At 45.5% G+C, this 21,714-nt stretch overlaps 1 protein-coding gene across 1 annotated transcript in view; it reads left to right on the top strand.

Moving 5' to 3' along the window:
- The window catches only part of bckdhb (branched chain keto acid dehydrogenase E1 subunit beta), a gene marked incomplete at its 5' end in the record, with an annotated part of 46,867 nt that extends 30,910 nt beyond the window's left edge, over positions 1–15,957 (top strand). The window contains 3 exons of the mRNA XM_084445086.1: positions 4,607–4,693; positions 12,347–12,497; positions 12,940–15,957. Coding sequence (XP_084301212.1) covers positions 4,607–4,693; positions 12,347–12,487 — 228 coding nt within the window. The 3' untranslated portion in view covers positions 12,488–12,497; positions 12,940–15,957. The remainder of the gene's footprint in view (positions 1–4,606; positions 4,694–12,346; positions 12,498–12,939) is intronic.
- Positions 15,958–21,714: the final 5,757 nt, after the last annotated feature.

The raw sequence follows: 21,714 nt of genomic DNA, 5'->3' as shown, positions 1-21,714 counted from the left end.
GAGTAGTCATCATCGGGTCGTCCACAGACGGCCTCCCATCTTTGTCCCCATTTATCCTGGTCCTCCATACACCTGGCGATCTCATAGGTGGTCTCCACTTCCACATCCATCTTATGTCCATGCATGTTTTGGTAGGACATTCTCACGACTTGCATCCGCACCATGGAAATGGCTCCCATAACACCAGCTTGCTGACCAGAAGCTCACAGTGTCTGTAGCAGAGCCCAGCCAGCCTCATTCTCCTTGCTGCCATCTTCCCACTCACCCTTGGCCTCTCTCTGTACAGATCTTCAATACTGACTTGCGTGTTATGACTTATGTCCAGTGCTGCACGTAGCATTCTGATGTAGCATCCATCCAGCTACCTCTGCAGGGAGTGGCTCAGGGACCAGCACTCACGGCCATACCGGAGAACGGCCTCAAATGTGGTGTCGAAGAAGTGGAGCTTGGTTTCATTGGGGAAAGTTCGATATCCACATGTTGCTCATGCCATTTAGAGCTCTCCATGTTGGAGTGTATCTGTGGGAGTTTTTTTGCCCATTCATCCAGAAGAGCATTTGTGAGGTCAGACACTGATGTTGGATGACAGGGCCTAAAGCTTAATTTATACTCAGTCAACAAGTGTCGTACGACAAATGTCTGTCCACAGAAAAAAAGTGTAGACCGACATTTAGCATTTATACTTAAGCAAAGTGTCTGATCACCTCCATGGTAACTTGCCGACATGTGGCTGATTGATCCATGGCAACGAACGTGCCTTCTATCTAGCTATCCAATCACAGCTGTGCGACGAAAGTGACGGCGTCTGCGACATTAGAAAGTTTGGTAGGTGCAAGACACCTCTGTCCGACACAAAAAGGTGTCGACAGTGACGTCATTTCTGTCTGTCAACGCTGTCAAAAGTGTCGTACGACGAAGTATAAATTGGCCTTTACTGTACATCACCAAGCGCAATGCCAAGCGTGGATGGAGTGCTGTAAACACGCCACTGGACTCTGGACCAGCGTCTGATGGACGAGTCTGGGTTTGGCGAAGGCCAGGAGAACGTCACCTGCCTGATTGCATCGTGCCAACTGTAAAGTTACGTTTAGTGGAGGAGGGATAATGGTCTGGGGTGGTTTTTCTGGAGTTGGCCTAGGCCCCTTAGTTCCAGTGAAGGGAAATGTTAATGCTTCAGCTTACTAAGACATTTTGGAGGATTCTATGCTGCCAACTTTGTGGGAACAGTTTGGGGAAGGCCCTTTTCTGTTCCAGCATGACTGTACCCCAGTGGAAGAACTTGATGCGCCCACATAGAGCCCTGATCTCAACCCCATCAAACACCTTTGGGATGAACTAGTATGGAGATTATGAGGCCTTATGGTCCAACATTGTGTCTGACCTCACAAATGCTCTTCTGGATGAATGGGCAAAAAATTCCCACAGACGCACTCCAAAATCTTGCGTTCCCAGAAGAGTGGAAGCTGTTATAGCTGCAAAGGGGGGACCAACTCGATATTAATGCCTATGAGTTTAGAACGGGTTGACATAAAAGCTCCTGTAGGTGTAATGTGTAGGTGTCCCAATACTTGTGTCCATTTTTTTTCTCTTTTTCCCCCCCTTTATTTATACTTGTGATGCACTGAGGTTTCCATCATTTACAGTGATGATGAGTTTATGTTGCCATACTGTAGGTGATGAGTTCCATGCATTCCTCTGGTCCCAAAGTACTCAGAATTTCTGCATTCTGATGTTGCTGTTGTTTTGACCTTGTATTACTCAACCCAACCTGTGTCCAGGCAGTGAAACGGGCCATATCCTGCTGCCAGCGAGCCCCAGTCTGCGAACCAGTCAGGGAGAATCATGGCCTAATGGTTGTGTCCATCCCGCGGTAGAGAGCCTGTAATTTTCTGTTGTATATAGCCTTCTGCTCATCCTCATATGTGGTCTGTCTGCTGCAGCCCTACCCCACACGCACACACGCACGCGCGCATACACACACACACACAACTGGTACCACTGTCTCTAGGGCTCTGGGGCATCATGGTTGGTCAGCCAACATGAAAGGCTGTTTCTGACGGCTAAATGAGAGGGGACTGTGGCACTGACTCCCGGTCAAGCCACACAGCCAGAGTGGGTCTCTCTCCTCTCTCTCTCTCTCTCTCTCTCTCTCTCTCTCTCTCTCTCTCTCTCTCTCTTTCTCTTTCCCTCCCTCCCTCCCACCCTCTCTGTTCTCAGAATCACCCCTCTGTCCTACGGAACGCTCTGGGTCTAAAGACCCACCACAATTACTATGCTGAGTACACCACACTATGCTGTTGTCAGTCCCCTGGTACACAGAGAAAGTGTGCGTGTGTGTGTTTCTGGGACATGCTCTCCCAGCAGAGTTAAATGAGTTGAACAGTTGCAGGGCTGAGGTCAACATTGTGGTCTATATACTATATCTACCCTCTCAGCATACAGTGTAGATCTGACTCACGCACGCAGAAAGACAGACGCAGGCAGTCAGGCAGACACAAATTGACAGGCAGAATAATACTTAGCTCTGATCCAGGGCGTTAGAGAGTGAGTCGCAATCTCTCCTTACTCACCAAAGTGAAGACAATTTTTGAACGATGAAAGCCTTTTCTCAGAGGAGGCTTGACTTTCAACCTCCCACCCTTTGTATAAAAACATTTTTGCACTTAAATAGCACATATCCACTACCCTGGCTTTTCTCTATCGTGGAGAGAGATCACGTGACCAACTTTTTATATAAAAGTTGGGGCATCGAAAGTCATTATCTGTAAATACTGAAGAGTAGACTGAGTGAAAAAAGCAAATGGAGAAACGTTTACCTCCTTTATTTACCGTTTGTTTAAAAAAATTAACTATTAAGAAATGGTTTATGAATCATGATGGTTTATGAACCATTTCTCCATTATACACAACCTCTGATTGTTCCACATATCTCAACGGCACACACATTGCACACAGTGTATACACTACACAAAACATTGTTCATCTAACACACTACACATACTGTACACACTCACCACACTCCATTCTGTACGTAATTGCATTTGTGCCTCCCTTTTTAATAGTATATCGTATTTTGTATGTTGAACTGTATTTTGTTAGCACTGTATTTTGTATTCGCACTGTTTTTTTTGTATTGCATTTGCACATTCATGTCTTTGCACCGTCTTGTCCTGCACCCTGTCCTGTGTCGTCTGCAACAGTGTATACCATTACCCTAGTCAAATTCCTAGTATGTGTGAACCATATACATGGTTAATAAAACAGATCTTGAATCTTGAATGAACACATATATATGGCCAGTAAATGTTTAATAAATATATACAGAACCACTGCATGAGGTTGATGTCAGAATCAAACCCACAACTCAGTGGAGCCTGACAACTGAACCCTATCTACTATATGGAGGTCTGGATTTGATTTCAACCTCATCCAGTGGTTCTGTGTAGTCAATAATCATTTTCTGATCATTTATAATTGCTACAGACATTAGTAGCTATTCAATCATTTACAATTCCTATGTTACCACAGGCAGTCAGACAGTAGACAGACAGAACGCATACAGTAATCAGCTTTTCCTCTATAAAAATGAGAGTACCCACTACCTGGCTCCAGTCTCCTGCTCCAGAGATCAGATGGAGGTATAAATCATATTTATATTTGCATTGTTTCTTTGTTTTGGAGTGCTTCCAGCATTGAATGGCAGATACAGACCGGTCTCTGTCCAGAACCCCTAGCAGTAGTTCCAGCCCCAATCCTCTTCAGCCCGCTGGCTATAAAACCTAACCTCCTCGTAAAGGCAGATTGCCGAGTAGCAGCAGGAGGGGCAGGAGAGGAGGAGAAGCCTGACCATTTGCAATTGACAGTTTGCTTATTTTAGACTGATTTACAGTGACCTCTAAAACACATTCACTAGCCACTAGTCTCACTCCAACTCTGCAGCAAAACACTACCGCATAGGACTGTCTGCCTGCCAGTCTTGTGTGTGTGAGAGAGAGAGAGAGAGAGAGAGAGAGAGGGGGGGGGGGGGGGGGGGGCGTGTTCAGGAGCAGGGCACTGGGTGTGGACCTGGGTGCTGTATTTACCTGTGGCTCATCTACAGTCAATCATATTGGAAAGTTTGCGCGCTTGACTGGAGGCTTAACAAGGTGTGGGCCATGTGTGAGACATGCATAATCCAGTGTAATTAGAAAATGCCTGCACACTGACAAAAACTGTAGAGGCTCTTTGGATGCAAAAATAGACCTAACCCTAACCCAAAAATACAAATGAATAAAAATAATCTATTTTTGCATTCAACAAAGAGCTTCAAAAGCTTTAGGCAGTGTGTCTGATTACATTGGACTCATAGACTGTCACCTGGGGGCCACAGCAGATCTGTGCTCTCACACGCCAGCACTTTGTACTTCTGACATGCATGTAGCCCCACTCACACACTCACTACCAAATGCACATGCACCCAGTTTGAAACGTATATGGTTGCTGTCTATTAAAACATGCTCTGAAATATATCATTGCATATTAAGTAAAACCATGTGCTCTAGTCACAGATGGGGAGCAAAAGGAGGGGTATTGTATTGATCTTTGTGTGTGTGTTTGTGTTTTACAGTCGGTGGCAAAAACTGGACGTCTGCTCATCAGTCATGAGGCCCCAATCACTGGAGGATTTGCTGCTGAAATCAGCGCCACTGTACAGGTACTGTAAGAGTGTGTGTGTGCGTGCGTGCATGCGTGTCTCCACTTGTACACGTGAGTGTGTGATGGTTGGTCCAGGTGGGGGTTTGAGGGGTGTGAGAATGATTAACTACTACACCGAGAGCAACGGAATATGGATGGTGGGAGCAGGTGCGAAGGGTTCGGGGTTACGGAGGATCTGGCTCTTTGAAAGTGAAGCCTGTCTGTCAGTAAAGGCTCTCGGATAATAAGCCAGCCTGTAAGAGGCACTGACAGATCTGCCAGCCTGCAGCAATTCTCATGTATATGAGATTTACTGCCCGTCAGTCAGAAGGCTCCAGAATGAACCTCCCGGAAATACGGGGCCCTACTGAGACACAACCGTTCTACTTAGATTACAAATCTGTAATAACCTGTCGACATGACCACTGTACTCTGCAGAGAGGAGTTGAGATGTGATGAGTCAGGAGATGGACCATGAAAGAAACAATCAGCCCAGTACAGGAGAGCAGAGTACAGTGAGTAGAGTAGAGTAAATGGTAAATAGACAGCACTTACATTGCGCCTTTCTCCAAAGCGCTTTAAAATGGCCTCTCATTCAGCCATTCTCACACACATTCACACACCAATGGCGGTCAGCTGCCAATGCAAGGTGCTAGCCTGCTCATTGGGAGCAATTTGGGGTTCAGTGTCTTGCTCAAGGACACTTCGACATGTGAAGCGGTGAGTGGACAACCCGCTCTACCTCTTGAGCCACAGCTGACCCACAGCCACAGCGGCCCCGTAATGGAGTACAATACAACAGAGTGGAATAGAGTATAGTACACTACTAACAGTATGTATGGGACGCCATTTTTTTCTAAAAAATGATCAGTGATTGTCCACTCTCTCAGACACACCACAACCACACTCAGCCTTGACAATGCCCTGGCAACCCGGTTTCCGTGGTAACATGCTGCCCACTGTGGAGGTCACTCACCCCCATCCAGATGGAGGGGCAGCTAGCCTGTTGCCGTGGTGACTCATACGGAAAAAGCGGGGATGAGGCACAGGTCGTGATAACGGGACGCTGAGGAAAAGCTGCTAAATATAGAGCTTTTGGCGGGAAGGTGGCGAGATAGCAGCGCTACAGTAGGTCACAGGCTGCTAGTAGCCAAAACAACAACTACATAGGAACTCTCCACAACGACACTGAGATCAGAGATCTCTCCACAACAACCACAGCAAGATCAGAGAGTCAGGCCTACCCTGTCCTGCCCAGCTCAGCCTAACCCAGCCTAGCCCAGCCCTGGTCATCACCCAGAGAGTCTGATATAGAAGGAAGCTATCACTACACTTCAGGTCTGCTGCTGTGGTCTAGACACTCTAGTATATGCCCTGCTCCCTGGAGGTGATCCTGAGGGCGGAGGGAATGTAAGGACATTTTAAATCCATTTAAAACATGAATAATGTGTCAATGATTGAACTGCATCCTTCATTTATATATTTATACCTTGTGCTAAAAATCCCTGTATCGATACAGTACCACAGAAAATCGATACAGTATCGCAGAAAAAAATATTGCGATGTATTGCTGTCGGTTATTGCACAGCTCTATGAACTACTACTGCTGATCTGCTACTGAACTATTACTGAATAGAGTTAAATACTTTTCCCGAAATTTAGACAGTTATTGAGGTGCTATTCCCAGGATTTCCTGGGAAATGTAGTTTATTTTTTCTTTTCTGAGTGTGGAGCCCACTTTGAATCAGTCAATAAAATGCAGAAAATAGTGAAGCTGTTTGTTTCCACTACTTTATATAACAATATGATATATTTTTCACACAATAAGAGGATTCCACTGTATTTACTGTTTAAAGGCCTATAATCAGCAGCTTCTACCTCGGTAATGGTAATGTTATCTGAGAGGGGGAATATACAGTACTGCCAAATTCATTAGGCTGCCTGTGATCCGTCTGCAGGGAAGAACAGAACAGCCTTCTACCTCATGGAAGTGATACTGTATAACACAATAAACTAAGAAATTCATAAAATAAATCAAGTAGGTTGCTGCTCCTAAATGATCACTCAATGCTCAATGTTTACAGAAGATTTATTTATTTATTACATTCAAGATACACTTTATGTGCAAAATCTTTTTATAAAGTCACAAGTACAAAATACTCTATGCGCAGCTTTGCAAGTTCTTGACTCTGGTCTTTTAAAGTTATCTACCTCAGAACGCAAGTTCATTTCTCAGACTTAGGCATTAATGTGGATAAACCAGGCTACTAATTTCCAGTCCAGCATTTCAAGGCTGAATAAGAACACTGCGTAAAAGTAAGATGCCTTGATTCATCCGCATTCTCTCTTGCGATTAGGCCTATGGGCCAGACGGCAAGTCAATAGGTTTTACTTTAGACCTATAGCCTAGGCTTAAGTTAGGATATGTTTAATTTGTTTATTTACTAATTTTAGTTTGCACAGATTGTATTATTTATTTGAGAAATACAGTAGCCTAGGCCTAGTAGCCTATGAAGTTAAGCTATGGTGTATGAAGCCTACACTGTACTGTTCAGCTATTTAAATATGCCTCAATTTAATCTTGCATAATATCATGTAGCTCAGCTTTTAAAATAATCATTGAAACCCATGCCAATGGATTTTCTGGTCGAAGACAGCCCTAGTATTAACTGGGCAATTCCCGGTTTCCCGCTGTTCATTTCCTTGGATTCGGGGAATGTTTTGAGGACCGGAACCCGGGAATCCCAGGATCCCGATTTAACCGTACTACTGAACTATACTGAACTACTGCTGAGCTACAACTACTGAACTACTACTAATACTACTACTACTACTGATGGTGAACTATTACTACTGAACTGCTACTGTTCAACTACTACTGGTGGATCATTACTACTGAACTACTACCACTACCGAACTACTATTGCTGCTATTACTACTGAACTACTACCACTACTGAGCTGCTACTGATGAACTACTACTGGTGAACTTCTATGGCACTGGATGGCAGAGTGCAGCCGTGTTCTGTGACGCGCCTCATGTTTGACATGTCTGACGAGGCCTTGTTTATGTATTCCTTAGTGCTAGAGGGGCCTGTTTGGCTTCTGTGTAGCAAGAAAGAAGTCTGAGACGAAAGTTTCTATCCTCCTTATTGGTTGCAGCACGTACCAGCCCTGGAGTAAGATGGCTCATCATTTGCTAAGCTGCCCATACAGTCACTCAGACTGGGGGAGGAGGAGGAAAAGGAGTGAAAGGGGGAGGAGGAGGAAACGGGTGAGGAGAAGTGTGTGGGTGGAGATGGACCGAGGGGGGAGCCCATGTTTGTTTTAGTGGACCTCAGGGATACACGGACTGCCGTGGTGAGGAAGCTCTCCCAAATCCTTTCCTTGGACGGGTTATGTCAATATTTAGACCACATTATCACCCAAGCTGCAAGCTACAGAAGGGTCCCACCACGCAGCCAGGCCTTGAGATGCCCTGCCTCCTCCAGTCAGGCTCGCTTCCCCCAGCAGTGATAGATGACAGCCTGGCCTTGTACTCAGCCGCTAGTAGCCTAACGCTGCAGACCTCCCACTGTCAGCCCTATACCGGGCTCTGGGTCCTAGCTTTCTGTGTGTGATGTGAATCACAGGATCCGATCCATCCATTTCCCTCAGGTATCCAGCTCATTGTCCTCCTCCTCTTCATTCTCTGTATCCTCCTCCCCCTTCTCCTTTTTATTCTTTCCATTCTCACCCTCTGTGTTCCTCCTCAAAAAATCATCTTTGCACCAAAATCATCATCTCGTCCGGCCCTTCGGCTGCTTGATTGGTACTAGAATTGCACATTTGTCTGTGGTCATTGTTGGTGGTGCCGTCTGTCCACATACTTGCCTGGCCCCTGATGATGCGTCCAGCTCACAGTGTCGTTGTTGTTGTGTTGATGTATATTTGGCTCGTATAGCTAGTGAATCGCTGGTATAGGTATGTAGGGAAGTACAGTAGATAGTACTTTATTGATCCCCGGGGGGAATTGTGGTGTTGCAGCAGCAGTAACGTGCAAGCACAATCAAGACTTAATACAGATTTAAATACACATTTACAGTAGATGCAAAATATACAAGAATTCCAAATACACAAGTATAAAAAAAAATGTATTGCCTACAGTACGTTGTGCAAACATGCCTTGGTTGTACAAGATTCAAGTATCAAGATATCAAGTAAGAGTTTCAGTAAGTGCCCTGTCCAAAGAGCCTTAGCATCCTGCAAGCAGTCTCAGGTCCATTGTGTCCAGCCAGTCAGGGGATGTATTGAACAGTCTGATGGTGGTTGGTAGGAAGGACCTTCGGAAGCGCTCTGTCCTGCACCGTGGCAGAATCAGCATGTGGCTGAAGGTGCTCCTCTCCCTGACCAGAGTGTCAGTAGCTAGTGATTGGCTTGTATGACTGGTGATTGGCTGGTGTGGCCTGTGATTGGCCGGTATGGCCTGTGATCGCGGCATGTCCCTGTCATGAATGGGTGACTGTACTACGCCCCAGTCTGCGGCTGTCGCTGACAACCTCTTGTTTGCGTGGAACACGAGTCTAAACACACAACTGCTAATCTGAACGTATTTTTATACGGAGCCCTATCACAGCAGGAGGCCGTCCGCATATGACCTGCCATGTTGTGATATTTTTATTTTGCCTTTTAAGTATATTGCATATAATGATGCACTTCCCCATAGATAAACAGCCATTAGACTGAACTGGGAGCAGTGTGGCCATGTGTCTGTCTGTCCAGCTGTGGCGGCCAGCCTGCTACAGTAGCAGACTGTACTTTGCTCCCGGTTTCAGTAAGACAGCGGGTATTTAGAGGAGATTACAGTCTGGGTTGTGACTCACGGAACGTGCCTGTGGTGCTAACTGGACCGGACCTGTGATGCTGCCTAGGTACTCTCTCTCTCTCTCTGTCTGTCTGTAACCTGGACACTGGACCTTCTCTCAGACTGAGATGGAGAGATGAAGGTATGAGAGAGAGAGAGAGAGAGAGAGAGCGAGAGATAGATGGAGGTAGGAGAAAGAAAGAGATGGAAGGAGGAGACTGAGATAGAAGAAGGAGAGAGAGATGGAGGGAGGATATGGGAAGAGGTGGAAAGGGAGAGAGAGAGAGATGAAGCTAATGAAATTACCATATCTGTCATGTTGGTGTGCAGGGCGTGCACGGCTTTAGGATGTGTGATTGTTATTCTCAGTGTTCTTTCTTCATTTGGTGTGATTCTGTGATTCTCAATGTTCTTTCTTCATTTGGTGTGATTCTGTGATTCTCAATGTTCTTTCTTCAGTTGGTGTGACTTTCAGGGTGTGCTCGTAAATGCGCTTGGAGCGCACCTGGAGTGCTCTCTGGTCGTTGGGAAATTCAGAGCGCTCCGAGCGTCCCCGTTCGAAAATTCAGAGCACTGTGCTTTGGGAGCGCTCAGAGTACGCACTGGGTGCTCTCACTGAAAAGACGGTTTGTCCAAGTGATCTGACCGTTCGTAAATTAACTGATTTCAGAGCGCTCTATGACTTTGGAACCAGAGCAGATTCTCAGAGTGCATATACGAACTCTGTGTTTCTTCTTCAGTTGGGGTGATTCTGTGATTCTCTGTGTTTTTTCTTCAGTCAATGTGATTCTCTGTGTTCTTTGCTGGACCCAGTGAGAGAGGCTGGCTCTCCCAGTGTACCCTGGACAGAAATGGCGAAGTGGAGAGTTGGTTCTCATTCAGAGCTGGTACCTTAGATGAACCAGCATAGCAACTGTCAGATACACAAGCCACCACGACAAATCAACCTTGGTACCCCACTCACTACACAAACACGCAGCCTGACTCGGCCTGTCTTTGCGAGCGTTGGGGTGTATATTTGTATATCCTCTCTCTGCCAGGCTTGGCCAGCTGGCACCCAGCAAGCCCAGCCCGGCCCTGACAGTTCTAGCCCAGCCCTCTTCAGAAATGCTCAGATCCTCCGCTTCCCTGTCAAGAGGTGTTACTAACAAGCTTGGGGGATGGGAGGGGGCGGTGCAGGCACCAAAGGTGTACATCCATTAAACCTAATCGCTGTTAACAAGATAGGCAGAGCAAGGAGGAGCACGGTGCCAGCGATGCCAGGGTGACTCATGCTCACCAGTGCTGACAGACATGGAGCAACGCAGTTCCACACAGCTCTCTGGGCATCGCCCATATTAGAGATAAAGTATTACACACACACTACAATCTACTCTGTCTGCCAACCAGGCAACCCTCCCCTCTCTCTGAGACACTCGCTGCCCGACAGCCCTCTTTCTCTGACCTCTGTTTCCCCCTCTGGCCTCTTGCCCTACAACCCCAGGCATGGTTCCATGTAACAACTGGATGGCGAGCGCGTTACAAATGCGGTACCTATACCTATACCTATTGTGTGAAGGAAGCTTGCCTCTTGTTCATGTTTGGCCCTGCCCCATGTCAGAGCCAGCCCCATGGCTGCTCTCAGAGTGCTGCTGTAGTCTCTCCCAGATGCATATACAGTAACCACAAGTTGGGAAGGAGATAGTCTGACTAAACGGATGTAGGTTTTGGCAATAAACCTTGTCATTCGTTGTCACACTGCCCAATCAGTGGCGAAACTGGCGACGCAAATTAATCTGATTCGGGCCAAGAGATTCTCTCGGCACCAATCAGATTCGATCCAGACTATTTTGCAAGAGCACTGTCACTGCGTCCGGGGCTGGCTCTGCCCAAGACGACCATGATTGGATTAAAGAAATACTGCGTCCCCCCCCCCTATTGCAGAATGGTCCAGCCAGACCTGTCTCCAGCGCTGGCACAGCGTAAACGAAGTGTGGAGATAGATCTGGCTATGCGAGACTAGGAAGGAGGTAACATCACAATTGGCAGGGTATTGTTGTGGAGCCTGTGAGTGATATAGTTCATATAATACATCTCCAACAAACCAAAGCAACCCCATAACACCGGATATGAAAGTGGCAACTACAGTAAATGTATTTGGCCACAGGGAAAACAGTAGTACAGTGGTGATGATTTGGGACTGTCAGACTCAACATGACAACACACTAACACCGTGTCCTAACTGCTTGCGACGCGAGCAACAGAACGCGACATCGCAGCTTGCGGTCCTAACTGAAACCGTTAAATTTCCTGTTCTGTTACGTCATTTGTCTGTATTCCCAACTGAAGACAGTTAAAGAACGAACGCCTGTCAACGCGAGCGACAGGAGGAAAATCGGAACAGGGCGAGCGTCAAAAGGGCAGTTAAAACGTAGCGCCGCTTCGCGCTGCGTCGCTCGCGTCCAGTTAGGACATAACAACAGAAAACAAAGCAATGGAACGTCCCAGTGGTCACATTCAGCAAGCTCGTTCTTTGTCATGCCTAGCAACTACAGGTGTAGTTGAATCCCACCCTTTTTCTTAGCTTAAGTTTTCTCCTCATTCCTTAGTAAAAATGGGTCTAAGCAGCTTTGTGCATTGCTTTTTAGGGGAAACTCCGAACTAGGAAGTGTTAACACTAGTTAGGAGACCTACTAGTGATTTTTTTATAAATACAGCCCCCACTTGGACAGCTGCAGCTACATCTATCTGCTGAGTCTGTGCTGCCGTGTCAAGCTGAGTGACATGTCCTGCTGACACCGACAAACCTGTGTGTGTGTGTGTGTGTGCGTGTGTGCGTGCCTTCCTGCAGGAGGAGTGTTTCCTGAACCTGGAGGCGCCCATCGCCAGGGTGTGTGGCTACGACACGCCCTTCCCTCACATCTTCGAGCCCTTCTACATCCCTGACAAGTGGAAATGCTTTGATGTTGTGAAGAGGATGATCAACTACTGAAGCTCACCTGGTTAGGGAGACTACCTCCTCTGCTCTCCTCCACCTCTCTTCTCCTCCCTCTACCATCTCCTCTCCTCCCACCCAACTCCTCTCCTCCACCTCTCCTCTCCCCCCTCTCCTCCACCTCTCCCCACCTCCTCTTCTGCTCCCCACCTCCTCCTCTGCTCCTCTACCCTCCCCTCTCCCACACCTCCCCTATCCTCTCCTTTCGTCCACCTCTCCCCCACCTCTCATCCCCTTTCCTCTCTTCTCCCCTCTCCTCCACTTCCTGCTCTCCCTTTCCTCCACATCTACACTCTTCCACCCGTCCTCCACGTTCTTCTCGTCTGCTCTACTCTCAGCTTGTGCTTTCTCTCTGCTGAAGCAAAATATTCTGATCCAATATGTCATACTCATCTTCTCTACCTCCCTCCCCCTCTCTCTCCTCTCTTCCCTCTCTCTTTCTCTTCCAGGGCCAACTCAGACAGAATTCTCATCCTCTCCCCATCGATTCCACCAATGGGAAGCCACCACGATATGTCCACCATCCAGTGGAGGAGGCTATATCCAGATGTGTCCCTGTGTGTGTAGACTGTTACCCCTAGTTTAGCTGTGATGGCACAATGTAATAATGTAATATTCAAAATAATGATAAAAATAATGATGATGATGGTAATGCTGTAGTTCTACTTGAATGCAGCTCTTTGACTATAAAGGTCTTGGTCAGGCATATGAGGAGTAAAACAGGAGCTTTACTCCATTCTGCAGGTCATTCCCTTCATCTTTTCCACTGCCACTGTTTAGATGCCAGCACCTGGCTAAGGCCTGCGATATACGCAAGGGATAATGCTCGGCGAGGTGTGCTGTTATCGAAAATTAATGCACGATGCGGAGTGCATTATTTTTCCGATAACAGCACACCTCGTCATGTATTATCCCTTACGTCTACCACGCGTCTCCTGCGTTTCTTAGGAGCCTCAGCTGCAGTTGACTGTGCAGGTACGCAGAAATTAACACGCCACAAAATACGGGCTTTACTATGCATACCTTATACTTGCTAAACAGCAAGTATACTGCTGGCTTAAAGCAACTACAGGGAGTTTTCAGTTTGTGTGGATTTTAGTGGTAGTGTTTTCCCAGAAAGCATTTCATGCATTTCCCATGAGCACCACCGCTTCCTGTCGTAAAGATCTCGTGCTTCGCCTAGGATTTATTTTGAAAGCCAGCAAATGGACACTTGTCAGGATGACTAGTGACAAGTTAAGCTAGAAATGGTGCTCAGAGAGCACAGACCTACGCCCCTGAATGCATTTCGTGGCTCTGTGCATGACAAAATTGAATGCGCTCTAAATCCGCCCATGCTCCACCGAGTTTCATGAAAAGCAGTCTGGGAGTTTTTGTGTAATCCTAGTCCAAATATTTAATGGCATTCCAGGCCATGTTCGGGGGGCTCATGATTCACTGGGGCGGAGGTAAAAATGACGGGAGGTGAATGGGTGGCTTTATTTGGCCGGCTCTGTCGCACCCCCCTCGGGTCACAGCCGACGGGGGGCAATGCAGTGCACTCCGGGCTCTCCCCCGCACACCTCAGTCCAAACCCAGTGTCTAGCACCCCCACACGGGGAGTAAGTTTCGTTCTAAGCTTTGTTTTCATTCGTGGATACAGCGCGTGATTCGGATCTGTTCCAAGTTTTTATGGGTTCTAAGGTGACACATGATACACTCCTTCGCCGAGTTTCATACGAATCGTTTTGGTAGTTTTTGCGTAATCATAGTCCAAAAAATGAATGGAGTGTATGGGCAGTCTTGCTGTGTTTGGGCAGCCTGTGGACCGGACCCGTGATTCTGATCCACTCCAAAATGTAAGAGGTTGTAAGTTGGTCCATGCTACACCCCTCCACCATGTTTCATGAAATTCAGTCTGGTAGTTTTTGCGTAATCCTGGTTCAATAAATGAATAGAGGTGAATGGCCTGCCATGTTTGGGTGGCCCGTGGACCCGACCCGTGCTTCTTATCCGCTCCAAAATTTAATGGGTTCTAAGTTGGACCATGCTACAACCGAGTTTAGTGAAAATCGGTCCAGTAGGTTTTGGTTAATCCTGCTAACAAACACACGCACGCCACCGAAAACATAACCTCTCGCCCTGGGGTGGAGATAATAAATTGTTCGTCCTTTCTGGACGACCCGACCAACCAAGCAGATATCGAGAATAATAGACAGACAATATTCTTGCTGAGGGCCACATTTGCTAATGTAGGGGCATCAGTATTAAACTTGTTTTATAACCAGTCAAAAACTCCTTGTAGTTGCTTCAAGAGTTCTAGTGTCACTTTATAGATACCAGCACCTGGCTAAGTTCTACCACTGGAGTTCTACCATAGTACTCTAGTGTGTGACTTAAGTACTCACAATAACATGTTCTGTACCCAGAAGGCCTCTGGTCTGTATCTCTAGCCTGTCTAGTCCATAGGCTGCACCAGGGTTGGGGTCTGTCTTATTTCCATCCAGGTAGTGAGTTCAGTTCAGTAAAGATGCAAAAAAAAAAAAAGGTTTTTGATACCAAAAACCTTATTATAAATCTATAGCAACAATTTGATTTGAAATCAATAATGTGTGATTATGAATTGGTGGAAGTGAAAGGGGATTAGGCCTCATTCACCAATATCTTCCTAAGTTCCGTTCTTAAATTTCTTCCTAAGAACGCGTATAAAGAAAGCTTCCGTTTGATTCAAGACGTGTTCGTAAATTACTGAATGAGTTCACACCTGCCTTCTCTTAATGATGAATCTCATGGTTTCACAAATTGAATGTGTGTGGCCGTACACCCGAATTAGCATAGGTCAACTCCCCAACAGCCCCATATAAGAACATGCAACTACAGGGTCGTGCTCAGATGTCATTACTCAGTATGAATACGTATAATCTGCGCCCTTGACCCGTCAACTTCTCAGCATAATTGTTAAGGCGGGTTGTGTCATGTGCGTTGGCAAGTCGGAAGACAACAGATCAAATCGAGCGTGGGAAATGGAGATCTGATTTTTATTTAGCCAAGTAGGCTTCCTCCTATGAGGAATTTGCATTGGTGCATGGCAGTAAACATAGCGAGACAGGACAGTGTGAAATACAATGTTGAAGTGATAGAAGACAATATACAACAGCCTACAGTCTACAAAAATGAAGGCTATAAAATACACAGCATTCAAGCACGCCCAAACAAAAATCTAAAGACCGGACTCCACCTGTCATATTTAGTAGCTCAGTAAGATGCATGAGTTGATATACTGTAGAATATTCCTATTATATAATGTTATGCAACTAGATTTGAAGTAGGCTACTTAAGACTGCTCTTCTTTGTTCATATGTTCTTATTTTCCACGAGAACATTGGTGAATGTGTCATTGCCTTTCTAATATCTGTTTTGTTTGACATGAACTTGACCCGTATTGTACTAAAATAATGGACCAGTGGTTTTTATTAAAGTATTTGCCCTTGTCGTGGCACGGTCTCTGGTGTTGGTGTTGATGACTTAAGCAGGCTTTGAGGAACTCAAAATCTGAGATGAGCTATGGTAGAGAATGCAAACTTCCTGTTGGGATTCTTGGAATATCCAGTTGACTCTTGTTTTTGGAAGCCTCCCACAAATGCTGCTTCACATTCTGATACTGTTACTTTATGGTTAGTACATTAGGCTGCTGTCCAGGGTTTTCACACAGTGTTACTGTTTACGGTAGGTTGCTGTTCAGTGTTAGAATTTACAGTAGAGCATGACAGGTTCAGAAGGGCAAGCTAATCATTCACCATGGATGGATAGTGCTACTATATCATTCTGTGTATGGGGTGAGCTGTAGTATTGGGCCGCAGAGATCAAAGAACATTGACATTGGCATAGGACCTTAACGTAAGCCACATGCTCCAACGTTTACAGTACCTTACATACTGGCTACTTCTCAGGAAAGAGTGATTCAGAGACAGCTATGGACTCAGAAACATACAGAAGAAGCTACATACAGATGAATCTTCACACGCAGACAGACACAGTAGAGCACATGGCCTCTTGCTTGAGGATAATTTATTTTTTATTTGCTTTTCAAAGTAAACCCTGTTAGAAGATTGTAGAGAGAGGTGAGGGTTACAGCACAGTACTTCAAAGCAACACTAACAAGCTCTGAACAGACTCAGATGTTCGTCATGGCTAGAGCAGGCCCGTAGGAGGGCACAGGGAGGGGTGGAAAGAACGAGGGAAGAGGAGAGAGAGCGAGGGAAAGACTGGGAGATTGAGGTCAAGAGGGGATGGGTAAAGAGTGGGATGGAGAGAAAAACCGAGGTCTGGCTGGTTGGATGAAAGGAGAGACGTCTGGAGGGGATTGAGTAAGGGATGGAACAGGATGAAGGGTGAGAGAGGAAGCGATGGATGGATGGAGAGAGATATCTGGCTTGTAAGAGTGTTCTGACCTGGGGTCTGCTCAGCAGCTAGTCTGCATGTTCTAATGTCTGGACCTTCGTCCGAGCTGACTGGATTGTCTCACTCTCCACTGGCCCTGGTCTGTCCTCTGATTGGACAGGGAGATGAAGAGGACGTGGCATGTTATCTGAGGAGCAACTGTTCCCGATGCGTTGGTTTTCGCGCATGGCCGTGTGCGAGAGGCAAATGTGCTGACGTGAAGTGCAAGCTGACCAGAGAGGAACTTGCTATCTGGTGGAGATTGATTTACAGAACCACCAGACCAGCACTGATACTTCCCTCAGGAAACACATACATCTTATATTATTCTGAGCAGGTTTCAGACAGTACTGTCTGAACCCTGGAACATGCAGCAACTGTCCCCATGCCAATGGCTGTCTCTTAGCAACACCCATGTACTCTGGGATGTCTCCATGGGCCCTCCAGTCTAAAACTACACATCCCATCATTCATGTGTGGCAGTTCACAGAAACAGGAAGCTGTGGCCATGGCCTTCAAAGGAGCCCAGATAAACAGACACGGTGACAGAGATGCAGCACAACAGCGAATCAGGGATTCTTAGAGCTTCTCACCACAAACCCCAGGGGATATTTGAAGATGAAGTCATGTCTCTCATTTTGGTTCTGTAAGTAAGTAGATGAGTAGATAATCTCTGAGAATGTCCCGCGTGGGAGTCCAATGCTGTGACCACTACTCTACTTTAATTTAGGTAAGGGATAAAAAGGTTTTAGTGAAAGGATGAACGTGTGGAGGTTTGGGGTATAGTCCCATAAAGTCATTCCCACTGGGTCTTGAACCCTGGTCTCCCGGGCGGGAGTCCAATGCTCTGACCATTACTCTACTTGTGCAGTGGAGATTGGCAGGTTGGTTTTGGTGTCCTTCCAGTCCCTAGTGTGGGTTGGGGTTAGAATAAGGGTTGGGGTTGGGACAGGATCTGACCTGTAAGGCCAGGGGTAAAGGTTGGAGTGAAAGGATGAACTTGTGGAGGTTTGGGGTTTAGTCCCATAAAGTCATCCCCTCCGGGAACCCCGGTCTCCCGGGTGGGAGTCGAATGCTCTGACCACTACTCAGGCCCGTAGCCAGGGGGGGATCAGGTGGATCGAACAAACCCCCCCTCACGACCAAAGGTCCCAAATTTAAGACCAAAGGTCTTATACATTATTTTCAGCTGTAATTATTGTAGAAATTTGTCTACTGTTGTTTTTTACATTAACTTAAACACTTAGGGCTTTCGAAAATATCCTCCCATTTGTTATAGGTGCCGTATCAAGGTTCAAGATTTCAAGATTCAAGATCTGTTTATTGACCATGTACAGTATATGGTTCACACATGCTAGGAATTTGACTAGGGTTAAGGTATACGCTGTGCAGACGACATAGGACAGGTTGCAGGACAGGACAGTGCAAAGACATGACAGTGCAAAACAGTACAAAAAACAGTGCAACAAAATACAGTGCAATGTACAAATTACGATGCACTGTTAAAAAAGAAAGGGGAGGCACAAATAAATTATACTTACAATATACAGAATGGAGTGTGGTGGGTGTACTGTATGTAAAGTGTATGGGCAGAATGTGCCCATACACTTTGTGTGGTGGATGAACGGTGTACATTCAATCAGAGGTTGTGTGCAAGTGGTGCAGGGGGTATAGAGTCAGTATGGGGGGGGGGGGGGGGCATCGCAGGGGGACACAAGGAGTCTGATGGCCAGGGGAAAGAAGCTGTTTTTGTGGTGTAAGGACCCAGTCCAGATGGTCTGCAGTCTCCTGCCAGAGGGGAGTGGACCAAAGAGACCGTGGCCGGGATGGGAGGGGTCGGCCGTGATCTTATTGGCCTGTTTTAGGGTCCTGAAGGCGTGCAGGTCCTGTAGGGATTGCAGTCTACAACCATCTCAACGGAGCGGATGATGCGCTGCAGTCTGTATGGGAGAACACTTAAGGGTCTAGATGTTAAATCACTTTTGTAAAATACATGTTATCTTATTACCTTTTAACTACATTGTGTTTCCTATAGCAGGCTGGCATACTAACAGTTTTGTCATCCCCTTACTAATCTTTTGTTTCCTAAGGCAGAAATCAATTGATTACAGTGTAGGAATGAGGGGAACAGATAGAACCATGCATGTCAACAAACTGTTTGTACGTCATAATTTTCCAATCTTCACATAAAATATAATTTATAAATAAAACACCCTGAAGAACACATTCTTCCAAAATATTGGATACCTTTCCAATGTTCTGGCTGAATCTGTAGGAAAGGGTATAATCTGTTTTGAAATAATACTTTCCAATAATCTGCATGAATTCCATTCTTTATTTGAATATATTGGCAGTGCCGCCATTGGTGTGTGAATGTGTGTGCTAATGGGTGAACGAGAGGCCATTGTAAAGCGTTTTTATCCAATAAATAAGTGCAGACCATTTACCATATTTTTTAATTGAGGAGGCTTTTATAGAAGAGCAAAGAGCCTCCAAATGTAATAGTTGCAGCCCACAACATTCATAATTATTTTTAAATAACTCCTCTTTTGATTTTTTTTTTCTGTTTTGCTCTTCCAGATAAATTCCAAAATCCTCTGCTCATATACAGTAGCTTCAGAAAAAGACTGATGGAGTAGGGAGGGACATAAAAAGATAAATTGTGGTAGAACCACACAATTAACTACTGAGATTTTCCCAAACATTGTTAAAGTTTTCCCTTTCCATGTTTGTAGAATCGTGTCAATCTTTCTCAACTATTATTTTACTGTACTTCATTGCACAAAAGGTCTTCTAAACTCTCAGGAATCACAATACCTAAAACATGGCCCATCGGTCCAAGGAATTGATCATTTACATACAGTAATATCTGTAGCTTGTTGCTTTCAGTCCCCCAATCCTGAGAATTTTACATTTTTCATAGTTTGGTTTCAGACCAGAATACTGTGAAAAGATATCTAAAAATTCAAGCAGAGTTTGCAGACAAGAAGGTTTTGAGCTGTCATCCGCATACATATAGTAGACATTTTTGCTTGCATAATCCCCACTTCAAGTCCCTCTATGTCCATGTTAGACCTTACTTTGATGGCTAATATTTCCATTGCAATTATGAACTAGAGCTGCTAGCAGCAATGAGCGTGCCCTCGCACCCCACCACCCCACGCGTGTTGGGGTGCGGCGCCGTTAAAGGGTGTGCTATTTCGGTGTCCAGTACTGAGAGAAACTTCCTGTCACCAGTAGGTGGCGCTCTAAGCGTGACTCAATAGGCCTACCAACGCATAGATGTGTTCAGGACGGAACCTTGATGAAGCATGAGAAATGTGAGGCAAATTGGACAATGTATGGAGGAGTTATGAGGACTTCCTTTTTCACCAGTAGGTGGCGCTGTAAGTGTGACTCAATACCGATGCATAGATGTGTTCAGGATGCGTCCTTCATCAAGCGTGAGCAATTTGGTGTAAATCGGATAATGTATGTAGGAGTTATAAGGACTTCCTGTAAGCAGTAGGTGGCGCTAGAAGTATGACTCAATGCTGATGCACAGATGTGTTCAGGATGCGACCTTCATCAACCCTGAGCAATTTGGAGTAAATGGGATAACGTATGTAGGCGTTATGAGGACTAACTGTTTCACAAGTAGGTGGCGCTGTAAGTGTGACTCAATACCGACGCATAGATGTGTTCAGAATGCGGCCTTCATGAAGCATCAGCAAATTGGTGCAAATTGGATAATGTATGTAGTAGTTTTGAGGACTTCCTGTTTCACCAATAAGTGGCGCTATAAGTATGACGCAATACTGACACATAGATGTGTTCAGGACAGAACCTTCATGAAGCGTGAGAAATAACGGACAAATTGGATAATGTATGGAGGAGTTATGAGGACTTCCTGTTTTATGGCGAAACGTTAAAATTCGCTGTGGGGCCACGGCAAGGGTGTTTATTAAACTTTTTTTTTTTTTTATAACTTTTTTGATAACTTTTAATCAGAAAGGTTTTCAGATGAAGCAGACGTGTGAAGTCGATCGGATGAAATCTGTAGGAGGAGTTCGTTAAAGTACGAGGGATGGAAATGTCCAAAACGAACAAAATGGCGGTCTTCCTGTTGGACTTAGGTTATGGCTCCAATAGACTTTTTTTGTGTGTGGATAAATTAGCTATGTCTATCAACTTTCGTTTACCTACAAAAAACTGGAAGGTGGGGCTCGCCATTTTAAACTTTCCAGAGGGCGCTCTGGAGCCGTTTTGCCACGCCCATTTCCATTTCTCACCAAATATCAATAGCTCACCGATGCACGGGACAATGCGAGACACTGTGACATGTAGGCTAGAAATAATAGGCCACAAAGGACACATTCAAGATGGCACAAGAAACTGCATGTAGCCTATAAGCAACAAAAAATGGCCCAGCTGATAAGAGTATGAATTCATCAAATCAAATCAAACGTTATTAGGTGGGCTAGCTTGTAAAAGCTAGCCCAGCTTGTGATATTCCCACTATTTCTTTCTTTCTTTCTTTCTTTCTTTCTTTCTTTCTTTCTTTCTTTCTTTCTTTCTTTCTTTTCTCCTCAGTTTTTTGGCCCTTAACTACTTCTTCATACTTTGTGCTAGAAACTTCATTCAAACTTTAAAATGATCATCATATTTAGCTGTTTCCCGGATGTATTCAGATTTTTTATAGTTTTTATAGTTTTTTAATAATTTAACTTTTAATAGTAATTTTTGTGCCATTGAAACTGCTGGTGGAATGTTCAGTATCCTTATGTTTTTAGAGTGGAGGCAGCTGTTGCTTTGAAAATATTTGC

Source organism: Borostomias antarcticus (genome assembly GCF_949987555.1).
Source record: "Borostomias antarcticus genome assembly, chromosome: 10".
Lineage (NCBI taxonomy): Eukaryota > Metazoa > Chordata > Actinopteri > Stomiiformes > Stomiidae > Borostomias > Borostomias antarcticus.
This window is presented reverse-complemented; position numbering and strand designations above follow the sequence as displayed.